The sequence below is a fragment of the Pinus tabuliformis genome, chromosome 5_1 (assembly GCF_031772625.1).
Source record: "Pinus tabuliformis cultivar Carrire ecotype Pingquan chromosome 5_1, CPIR1, whole genome shotgun sequence".
Classification (NCBI taxonomy): Eukaryota; Viridiplantae; Streptophyta; class Pinopsida; order Pinales; family Pinaceae; genus Pinus; species Pinus tabuliformis.
The window spans coordinates 944,709,167-944,721,595 of NC_142305.1; the positions used below are offsets into that span (position 1 = coordinate 944,709,167).

The 12,429-nt window shown below is 37.5% G+C and overlaps 1 protein-coding gene across 5 annotated transcripts in view; it reads right to left on the reverse strand.

Annotated features, from left to right (window-relative positions):
- Positions 1-7,547: 7,547 nt before the first annotated feature.
- LOC149167893 (Pentatricopeptide repeat (PPR-like) superfamily protein) overlaps positions 7,548-12,429 on the reverse strand; it is a 333,744-nt gene continuing 328,862 nt past the window's right edge. Inside the window, exons 4-5 of one of the 5 annotated variants that reach the window (XR_016260978.1) lie at positions 8,762-8,976; positions 7,548-7,668 (exon numbers count right to left, since the gene is read on the reverse strand). Coding sequence is in view for 2 of the 5 variants with exons in the window: in XM_089433233.1 (XP_089289359.1) it covers positions 7,558-7,719 (162 nt within the window). In the remaining 3 variants the exon portion in view is untranslated. Of the gene's footprint in view, positions 7,720-8,296; positions 8,977-12,429 lie in introns of those variants that run through there. The other 4 variants (XR_016260977.1, XR_016260976.1, XM_089433233.1 and 1 more) reach the window with 4 other exon arrangements.

Below are 12,429 nucleotides of genomic sequence, written 5' to 3' on the forward strand. Positions count from 1 at the left end.
AATCAGCAAATTGTGAAAGTACCAGAAACATATTTAAGGAGCTCCACGAGAATTAAACGTCCTCCTAGAAGGTATGATGATTATGTTACTTCAGTTGCTTTAACCGCTAACGATGATGAACCTTTGTGCTATCAGGAAGCTGTAGAAGGTTCTAAAAGTGAAAAGTGGAAAGAAGCTATGAAGGACGAGATGATGGCATTAGACAAGAATGACACATGGGATCTGGTAGAACTTCCTAAAGACAGAAAAACTGTGGGATGTAAATGGGTGTACAAATTGAAAAGGGGTGTTGATGGTTCAAAGGACAAGTACAAAGCAAGGCTGGTCGCGAAAGGTTTTTCTCATAAAGCATGCATTGATTTTCATGAGATATTTTCACCAGTTGTAAAAATTGTTTCAATTCGAATTGTATTAGCATTAGTTGCCTTACTTGATTTAGAATTACAGCAACTAGATGTTAAAACTGCATTTTTACATGGAGATTTAGATGAGGAGATTTACATGGAACAACCAGAAGGGTTTGTTCAAGATCGCAACAAGAAATTTGTCTGCAGGCTCAAGAAATCATTGTATGGTCTGAAGCAATCGCCTCGACAATGGTACAAGAAATTTGATTCTTTCATGTTGAGTCAAAATTATATAAGAAGTGAATATGATCATTGTGTTTACTTTAAGAAATTAAGTAATGGCATGTTCATTATCTTAGTGTTATATGTTGACGATATGCTTTTAGCAAGCAAAAGCATAACAAAGATAAACAGGTTAAAGGCTCAGATGGCTAGGACATTTGATATGAAAGATCTAGGAGTAGCAAGACAAATTTTGGGCATGGAGATTTTCAGAGACAAGAGCAATGGTAAGCTGTGGCTATCACTTATAACAGAAGTAGTGAATTTGTTTGCGGATATGTTGATTCCGATTTTGTAGGTGATTTGGATAAGAGAAGGTCAACTTCAGGGTATGTCTTTACTCTTGCAGGTGGAGCTATTAGCTGGATGTCAAAGCTACAGAATATTGTTGCTTTATCCACTACTAAAGCAGAATACATAGCTACTTCGCATGCTTGCAAAGAAGCGGTTTGGTTGAAAGGTTTGATTGGTGAGTTTGGTAGGTTACAGGACAACATCAAGTTATTTTGTGATAGTCAAAGTGCAATTCATTTGGCTAAGAATCCGGCCTATCATAGTAAATCTAAGCATATACCTATCAAGTACCATTTTGTAAGACAGGTTATCACTGAAAGGAGTGTTTCTCTTGAAAAAGTGCATACGAAGAAAAATTGTGCAAACATGTTCACGAAACCAGTTTTGTTAGAGAAGCTACGTTGGTGTCTGGCTTATCTTGGCTTGCAGAAAAGATAAAAATAATAAATGAATAGGGTATCAGGCTAATTGTTGTCAAGGTGGAGGTTGTTGAGATTTTCTGTTTTAATTATATTTGGAAACAATCTCATGTATGTGACAACAATAGGATTAGTTGCTATATTAGCTCCAGTATTTTTTGAGGAGGAGTTAATGCATCCTATATTTGTTGTGAGGGAATTTATGATTCAGTTTTATACTCCAGCTATAAGAATGTAATCCCGTAGAAGATTGTGTGAGTGTAGAGAAAATAGGGTGAGCTAAAAGAATGTGTGAAGAATTAAAATTGTTGTAATCTCCTGTTGAATAATAAGATTGTCGATGCCTCTATTCTGGTGGATGTAGCCTAGATTGGTTGGGTGAACCACGTTAAAATATTTGTGTTATGGTTTTGTGATTTTTGTATGTGCTGTGTATGTATGTTTATTTTTATTTCCGTTGCGCATTGTTTGGTCTAACAATGACAAACTCCTGTTCTGCGATCTTTGCAGTTGCAGCCTGTAGATCATGTTTCTCATCCTTGTCCTTCTTCTTGAGAGGACACTGTGTAGCGTAGTGACCAAATTCACCACACTGGAAACATTTGATCTTCGAGACGTCCTTCTTTTGCCTCTTCTGCTCTTGTTGCCCCTTTGATGCAGGCGTTGCATTCTCTTCCTCCTCCTTGGGCTTTGTCCCACTGTTGTTGTTGCCATCAAGTTTGCACTTGACTAAGTCTCGCCTCATCTCTTCCTACTGAAGATGTGGTCCACATTCCCTCTCAATCTGACAATCTCTCTCTACCCAGGATACTCTAGACAAATACTTGCCATTCTTCTGAGATTGAATTCAGGGCCAACCTCACCATTTTTGTAGGTTGAGGTGTTGATCCTACAATTGCCAACTGATCTCGGACTTCCTGAAGCTTTGATAGGAATGGATCAATGTGTTCCCTTTTCTCCATCCTTGTTGGTTTCAGCTTCTCCTCCAAGTACATCTTCTGCTGCTCGGAAGATCCTTGATATAGCGCAGCCAAGTGATCCCACATCTCTTTTGCCATCCCTTTGACAACGATGTGACATACAACGTGATCCCTCACTCCATCGAGGATTAACCGCTTGGCCTTCGCCATCTCAACCTTGTACTTCTTTAGTGGATCTGCATCATCGAGTACAACTACCACACTATCGACATACATCTTGAGATCATGCTCATACAGAAGGCATGAGATCCTAGCCTTCCAGATCACATAGTTGGATGCTCCATCCAATCAATCTCGATCTCTCTACCTGTTAGTTGCCATCTCTGCCAACAAAATGTCAAATTGCCTCCTCTCTCCTCTGTGTTGTTGGGCTGGCCTACGCACTCCCTGCTAGAGTTAGTAGATCTGCTCCTCTCTATTGTTGCTCAGCAAATGAGAAATCGAATTCCCTGGCTAGGAATTCTCTGAGGAGAAAATTCCCTCAAGTAGTGTTTCCTTCCCTCTTTTGACGTCTTTCTGCGCCAACAACTGCTGCAGAAAACTGCTCTACGTTGAATCTGTTGTTGCATTGCTCCCTCTGCTGCTGACAAATCTCGATCTAGAAATCTTACCTCTTTGTCGACTCACTCAGAGAGAGATCTTCCTTGAGACTCTTTCCCTCCTGGCTTGGACTGCGCAATCCCTTTAGGGATTCGATCTGCTGCCTATGCAGCATTTCGATCTCCCTCCTCTTCAGCGTTGGGCTCGTTCGATCTGCTCTCTTGCTCGACCTGTGCGCCGATACCATGTGAAAATTCAAGAATCCTCGAATCATTACTACAGTAAACTGATATTACTTCTCCTACTTGTTAATCCATGCAAGTTATTTGTTTTGTTCTACTGTAAATATCGAAGTAAATACAACTACAACCTTCACAACTTTAAATAATATGCGGAAACAAGAATCCGAGCAAGAAAGAAATAACACACAAAAGTGGCACCGTTGTTTTTAGACCAGTGTCCTCGAAAAAACCGAATGTGGGAAAACAGGTGCAGCAGCTGAGGGTTAGTATTATTATGCAATAGTTTTTTAATACAATCTTTGGATGCCTTACTAGCTATCTGATATAGAGAATTTGATTGACAAAAAGATGAGAAAGATATACCTCACACTATCATTGGCAATCCAGTACTAATCCAACCACTGAATGGCTAGCCCCTAGCTGCCTCTACACAATCATAACGTTGCTCTGCATCATAGCTTCTGGGGACTACATCACTCCTTTGGCTAATCGATTTTCCTCTGGAACTTTGACTTTCTGCCCTTTCGATCTCACACCCCGACTTCTGGCTCTAGAGCTCGTAATCTCCAACAAAATTCAAATCTCCTCTCAGTGTCTCCGCTGCCTCAGCGTGGCTCTACGCTGCCTAGTGTGGCTCTGCGCTGCCTCTTCTGGATCTCTCTCTGCCTCCTCTGCAATGTATCCCTGGATCAGAAAAACTTTCCAACCGGAAAACTATTTTTTCCCCACTACAAGAAATCACCTCGATCACTTCTCCGACAACTGTTGTGCTACTCTCTTGAGAAATCGATCTCTTGATCTCCCACTCGATGTGTTTTCCAAATGCCCATCAAGCCTCTTCTTATAATCTTCTCGATGAGTAACCAACGGCCCAGATTAGATTCTAATCAATGGCTCAAATCATTTTAGCTTGATCCTCATCTTCTTCTAGAAGTTACACCCCCATTTTAATTTACCCTTTAATTATTTTAATTTTCTAAGTGACTTAGGCATCCATTTAAAAATAATTAATTATTTTAATAAAACCTTCTCCGGGTGGAATTTCCCAAAACGATTTATGGGTATTATGGAATACATGTGTCCTAGCCTCCCTGCAAATTTTGAGGCTTAAAGCACATCCAATGCTACCAGAAATCAACAAATCTCAACACTAAACCACTAAACGTCACAACAAATAAGAGAGGAAAAAAGAAAGGGCTTGTATTACATTTCATTAAAGCATAATTAAACATTCAAATAAACAAAATTAAAGTTCTAAATTCTAGTGGCTTGCATGCCATCAAAATACTCCTTTCATTAACAACATTAACAAATCCAAATAGTCCACTAGCATCTGAATACATCTCCTTCTTGTGATTAATTGTTCTATGAGCACCAACATCATGTACCATCTTCTAGAGACATCTCAAAATCCCTTCAATCACCTCACCATCAAAATCAAAGTTGCATGAGTAGGCATAGATAGGGTTGAGGGGAAGTGTTACTAGATAAATGAATCAATGGAGCACCCTACTCCATAGACTACCAACCAAATCCATATCATCATGTATTTTATCATATTCAAGGATACCCTTGCCCGCATAATAAGATCAAGTAGCTTCTTTGGCCCTATCCATGGCTTCATATAGGTTTCCCATTATGGGCTTATCCCCATCAACCAAGTAGAGAACCTTTACCAAAGGTTCAATAACCATGCCCATTTATTACACTCCTTCCTAGAAGGGCTTGCTGTACACTAGTTTAACGATGGCTTTCCCATCTTGTCTAGTATTGAATGCACAATCACGCCACTCAACATAAACAAGCATTTGCTTCAAATCAAACTTACATTGAAGCAAAGACTGAAGAGAAATGAAGTTGGAAAATCATGTGATTGTAGAGAAATGAAGTTGTTGGCAAATCAGTGATTGTAGGGCACAACTCCCTGCTTCTTATGAATTCCCTCATGAGGCTAAAGGACAAATGTATGGTTCTAATAAATTTTGTGGTTCTCCTAACCTAATAAATGACCATCTTAATGAAGGATATTTTTTCCACATCTTCAAGCATCAAATTGAGGCAATGAGAAGCACATGGAGCCAAAACATTGTGGGATGTCTCTCCATTAGCAACAAGTTCCCAACAACCACATAATTAGATACATTAACTATTATGATTTGCACAACATGTTACAAGCCAATCTCTTGAATGAACCCATCCATGAGTTCACACAACAATATTGCATATTTAACATGTGTTGATGCATCAATGGATTTAATAAACATTTTACCCCTAGGACAATGTACCAAGAAATTAGGAAGGAGCCCAACCTTATATCTATCCAACCATCAAATATCACTACGCATCTAGTGGACTCCCATGACTTTTTTGGGTCCTTCACTCTAATATTGATTCCAGTCTTTTTCACTAGCAGAATTGGCACCCGCAACTCCTCATAGGTAGGGCACTTATACCCTGGAGAAACAATAGCGATAGCATCACATACTGGCTAGAAAAAAGGATCGGTCTTTGTGATGGTCAAGAGTATATCACTATAGAAAAGACATCTCCACACAACCCCGTTTAGTTCTTGCTTCTCCTTTCTTTTAACCACTAACCAAATGGAAGTTCATGCCTTGGATTCTTGAAACAAAGAAAGGTGAGGTCTTTATGGAAAGTGATATCATGCAGTCCCTCTCACTGCCCTAAGTCTCAAATCTGCTTGTGGTTCTTGAAGATCTAGCCAATCTACCAGCGGCAAGTTCAGCTTTGGTAGCAGTTACCTCTTCCTTCATTTTATCCTTTTCATAAAAAGCAATATGGGTAATCTGCATAACCTCTAGGGTTGATATATTACAAATCCCAACATCATGCCTCGGGATTTGAGCCAAGTGGAACTTCCACTGGCTAACTTTTGCCGTCATATGTTGGCCACGCAACTTAAAAGACAATCTTTATCAGTTTGTGCCATCTTTATGTTCACCACGCTGCCAAATTGGGTCTAATGCCTTCGACATGTTGGCAAGGCAATACTCAACTTCCAACTTGAAACCTAGGGCCAAAAAAATGAACATCAAACATTGATTGGAAAAGAAACAACCTGCTGGATAAAAAATAGGACACTTGAATAAAAAAAACCTCTTGATCATTCTCTGAGCCATGAAAAATGATAATACAAGGCAAGCAACATGAACTTTGAAAACCCTGCATAAATCTAGAAAAAAAAATGGTTGAGGGTGGAATTTGAAGAAATACCTCAGATCTAAGAAAATCAACACCATAGGCAGATAAAAATTGATCCATGCACCAATAAATAAACAAATGACGGTAATGAAAAAAATGATTTGGCCCTTCGAAAACTGGTCGTTGATGATGGTTAACCCCTTCCTCTCATTCCCCAGCAGCTATAAAGAGAAATGACCCAAAAGAAACCAAAAAACGGCCTTTAAAACCCCAAAATCTGCGTCAGGCAATTTTTTCCAATATGATGCCATTTTTTTTCACAATTTTTTCATTTTTTGAAAAAAATCTCGTAGTTCAATTTTTTTCCCAAACATCACAATTTTTTTAAGAAATTTTGAGCGAGGGTTTCACATTGCAATTTTTTGCGATATTGGCCAAAAATCACTGATTTTTCAACTATGCTTCAAACAACCAAAAAAGTTGTATATCTTGTCGTCAAATTTTAAAAGGAAAAAAAGACTAGATATTTCAAACCTAAGCATATTATTGTTGTACCTGAGGTTTATGGTAAAAGATAACATATAAAGCCCCCAACAACAAATTAATAGTAGCATAGCCATCCAACTGAACAAATGTGGTTATATCTCAACAATTATAAATCTGTAATGTAAAAAATAAGGTGCTTGGAGTGGAAGAACAATTTATACCTCAATGACAAGATGTCTGGATAAATTTCCAATACCAATATTAAGCAAACCAAGAATGAATTCTACAAGTGTTGTCATCAGTTTTAAGAAAGATCAACTGCAAAGTTTCCCTCTCTGATGGACCACAAAACAATTGGTCGTATACATAAAACTTACCCCAAAATGCCTAAGCAACATTGATTTCAATGCTTACAATTAAACCCATTGCCATACATATATGATCAGCACTCATAAGGTTTGTCCTTCTAGCAAGCTAGCTACCAATATCAAATACAAAATCATGGTTCTCGTATGAAAAACATCTCAGCTTTCATACAACACTTTGGGCAATAATATCACTTAATCTGGAAAGGTGTGCTTTGAAAACCCATATCATAATATATTAATGTTGATGTACTTATTTGTCCTCTGAAGTAATATATGAAGTCCAAAAAAACCAATAATACCTTACCCACATGTTAAGCTATCATCATACTGAGTCCTGACTAACAAGAAAATACTATAAACTATATAGATATATTAAATGACTTATGCAAGCTGGGCATAATAGAACACTAATTACCCTGTTGGAAAATAAGCTGATATTAGCAGCATATACACAAAACAGAGTTCGTTCCATCTTTTGTTTTCAGTGCACCCAGACCACACCTCTCCAATTTGATACATGCTAACAGCGGTGAAAATGGCAGTGTGGACTGCAAATATCTCCAGACATCAGCTAAATGTGAGCTTTTGGGATGAATCTTCTACACAGTGCACCGAAGCATCAGATGTACATGTAGATAAGATGTGTTAAGCAAGACATAAAAAAGATAGCTGTCTTAACTAAACTAAATAGATTAATTAATTAAAGCAGCACCAATTTCTTCCCTCCCATGTCAATCTAATTTGTAGTCAATTTACAGCACATTATTTGATGGTGACATGATAGGTTGTGTAGTATATCTCCTGACATATACCAATTGCTTTGACATGACACCATTCCTTCAAAGAGATTATATAGCCTTCTTCTAAGGTTTAATAAATTGAATTGAGAGAATATTGCAGTGTGTCCATTTAACCAGAGTAATTAAGCTAGACTACAGAGTTATTATGACAAATTAGATGTTACATGGAACATTTGAGGAAAAAAAATATTTCCATATTTTAACAGTACGAGTGTTAAATTTGCAAAATTAGGTCAAACCTTAACTGAAATGGTTTAAATTATCAATCTATAATGAATGTTGGGTCACAAAGAATGCTTTTGGCTTTATTAAGCACCATCAAACATGGTATACTATATGAAGTAGTACAAACCAATGAAAAATAGATCCTTCCAGATTAAAAAAAATTGCACGGAGATCACATTAATATTAAATTTGAACATTCTGAAAAACACAAGGAATGCTTCCCAGGATGGGAAATGCAACGCAAATTAGTCAATGCATATATTCCGTATCAAAACAGGAACATACATGGTGTTTTGGACCATTCCATGTGTCAACATCCCAGAAAGCAGAACGACTAACCTAAGGAGTATGCATCCTGAATGGGAGAATAATTGGAATGTTCCCAGTCAGTGCCCTTCAGGCTTTTTCCTATCAAGCCAGAAACATTTCCATTGTGTATGGACATTTTATGTGACATGTTTCAGATAAGAAGGGAGTAAACGAGGCCATTCCCTTTTGATATATAGAAACAACGTGGATCCCACAAGGGCAGTAATTTATGCATCAGGCATTTGTCATTTTTGATGTGTATCCTCTTTATCAAAAATCAGTCCGAGAAGCATCCTAAATTACTGACCTTTTAATGACTGCTGGAAAACCTTTTAGAACCATGTACTCTGTGATCAGCAAGGATGATAGACAACACGAATCTTTCCAACTGAAATTTTATATGCTGCTTCACACTGATTTGGAACTTTGCGTCATGAACCGCAGAGCCGAACGCAGCATACCTTTAGCTTTTTGATCTGGTTTGCACCCAGCCAGACTCATTTCCTTATAGACATCTGGAACCTGCAAAAGGTGACAGTATGCAAAGAAATCAATTCTAATGAGCCTATAATAAATATTATCAGTGGCCATCATATTGTTGGCTCATAATAGTGCAGTCCTTTGAAAGTTTGGGTCCCAAAATCCTCTACATTGAGTTCAGTGAAGGAATTGAGCAAAAGGAATAACTGAATTTGCCTGAAGGAGAAGACCAATCATTCTTGCAATGGAAACACTTGGGAAAACATTCAAGCAGCATCTCAATGCTAAAAGAAGTGAACTCAATACCTAATATCGAGCATGCAAAAGTTTATAATATGAAAGCATTGGCATTGAATATTCGATACCTAAACCATGTGAGGTAGACCTGTCTGCACTAAACTGAGATTATGAAACCTAGACATATGAAGAGATAGAGAAAAGAGACAACATTCCGCAAAGGATGCGACGGACAAAAGTTTTTCAAAGCCAAGATAGCCCACTTGTTGGACTTGTCAGTGTTTGACAATACTGTCAAATATCAAACTAATGAGGTATTTAATCCATCAATGCCATAAGAATGTGTTTTATAAATGCCACAACTTTTATGTTTATTTTCGAACCAACTGTTAAGATTCACAAGTGTTAGCAAGAGAATCGAACTGAACCAAAACCAACCCAAACTCTGAAATGAATAAAGAGACAAACAGCTCTATGGCAGCCAAGAGAGGTGCAGCTCTAGAGAGAGAAACAAACCCTAGCACAAGTTCACTAGAGAGAGAAATAACCAAGCACAAGATGGAGCAAACCAAGAAAAAGAGATAGCAAGGCCTTATGGTGCCCTTAGACTAAATCACTTTTATAAGAATGAACGAAAGATCACAATGTGTGAAAATACAAATAAGAGTTCTGTATAAAAATCCGTAGAGAGAGAAACTAGCAACAAGAGAGTGCAAGGCTTTATGGTGCCCTTAGGCCAAATCACTTTTATAACCATGAATGAAAGGTCACAATGTTTATATATACTTAAGAGGTATGGTGCTTTCCACAATAGGGGTTATTAAGCCAACATTGAGTTTAATAGGTTGGCCCTAACTAAACCTAGAAATATAACATAAAATTACAAATAACGTTAATTGTGGTGAAATGTAAAAAATACACTCTCCTTAATCTCAAATATTCCACACTAATACTACTACACAAGTTGGTGAGGGTGGCCTCAAGAAAAATCCCGCCTGATTCAATCATACAAAGCCAATGGCTACACCTCCTCTCACATCAATAAAGCATTTTAGGTCACCTCCAATCCTAAGTCCAACCATTTTGTTTCCTCTCCTCCTTATGGCCAAGTCTCTCTCCCATACTTGAAAGGAACCACTGATCTCATTGCTAAGATCTTAGCCAAAACGAACATAAAAACCATATTTAAACCCCATAAAACTCTTAAGCAGATATCCCAATCAACCAAAGATAAGTATGACCCCATGATAGGTTCAGCAGTCTACCAAATTCCTTGTTCATGCGGGAAGTCTTACAACAGCCAAAAAAGTTGCCCCTTAAAACCCTGCCTCATGCTGAGAAAACTAGGGCATCATATGGATTAGGTTTTGTTGTTGCCGCCTAGCGCACACACCTAAGTTAGTGAGAAAAAAACCCTAAGCCCCACAAGGTGTGGTCTGGTGGCAAAACTAAGAGATGGGGTTGTCACCTATTCCCAAACTCTCTCTATTAAAGCTCTCTCATAGGTAAGCTAAGGGGGGTGGTCCCTAAATGAAAAGCTAAGTTAAAAGGAGATGTGAGGTTTCTAGGAGATGTAAAAGGTTAATTTGGATTACTTGAGATTATGAGCAAATATAACGAGCAATATGAAATGAAATGTACTTAAATAACCATCAACACATAAATAAAAGATGAGCATATAAAACCAGTGCCTTCAATATTGCTTCAAAATAAATAATGTTTTCTCTAGAAATGAAATGTTTCAAAATGAAACATAAGTAACCCTGCCAATCAAATAGATGTTAGAAAAAGATGATATCACTTGCAAGATTTAAAATTAATTTCAAAAAAATGCTTTCAAAGTATAACCATTCACAATTCTAAGCGTGTAAAGAAGCAATATAAAATAACTTGCAAAATGAAAATAAGCTAAAACATCACTTGCAAAATGAAAGATGTGGTACTTTCCCAAATGAGATATAACAAAATAATCAATTCAAGGCATTTTCGTCATGACAAACATATAAATAAATTGCAAGTAAAATAGTTTGAAAAGAATAAATATGAAATGCACTCTTCAACTCTTGCCAAAGCGTAAAAATTGGGGTGACTGTAAGAAGGAGGGGTTGAGGACACAATGGCCATGTTGCTTGGGAGCGGGAGCGGGAGCGGGGAGCAGGAGCGAAAATGGGAGCGGGAGCGACCATTTTTAGAAGCTCCCGGTTTGGGAGCGATTTTTTAAAAATATATATATATTTTATATTTTTTAATTTTTGATACATATATGTCAACAAAAACATGTAGAATGATGAATTAGACATAAAAAACATAAAAAAACATAGATTGATCATTGAACCATATCACATCAATCATCTAGAAATTATAATCGTCATCAACCATGTCCACAAGTTAGTAAAATACATATTACAACTGCAACATATTGAGTCTCATGAATCATGATTCATCAAATTCAATCTTAAAGTTTCAACTTCAAGCTTTCAAAATTGAAAATTCAATAACATTTATCATCATTGATCACCAAAGTTGTACTTGTAAGCTAAGTTTAACCATTACAAGAAGTAATATCTAAGATATTTCTAAATCCTAACTTCTAACTGTTAACATGATATGAAATGTTATAAATTTATAAAATGAAACATGAATAATGAAATGAAATGAAACAACTTTAGTCTTTCACGAAGCATCATATTCATAATTCACATCATTACCAATGAGTTATAATTGCCAAGGCCCAACTTCAAACTTCAAATTTTCATTGTCACAGTGATATATTGTTTACAAAAAATATCATTATGATATGAAAGAGTCAAGAGTCAAGAGTCAAGGACTCAAAACTCAATAGTTATGAAAACTAAAGTCTAATAGAAACTAAAAAAGACAAGTAAACTGTAAATCAGAATCTACATGTGGCCCTTGCCACGAGAGTCTCCAGGAGTATAAGCAGGTCGTGGTGGTCTTCTAGGAGTCTCCCGCACAGACCGACGACCAGAACTAGAACCTCCACGTGAGGGTGTAGATGGAGGTGGCGACAACAAAGGAACAAGACTCGGACCTCGAGCACTGCTACTGGATGGTGGAGGTGGAGGTGGAGGTGGCATGGCTGCTGCAGCTGCTTCATCTTCATCCCTTACAAGTTCCTCTTCCAGTTCTTCAATATGTACAATGCCATCCTCCAAATTGTCATCCTCTGGGTGATTGTCCCAAATTTTATATGTGGGATCCTCATAAGCCCGATCACAGTAATGACTCAACAACCTC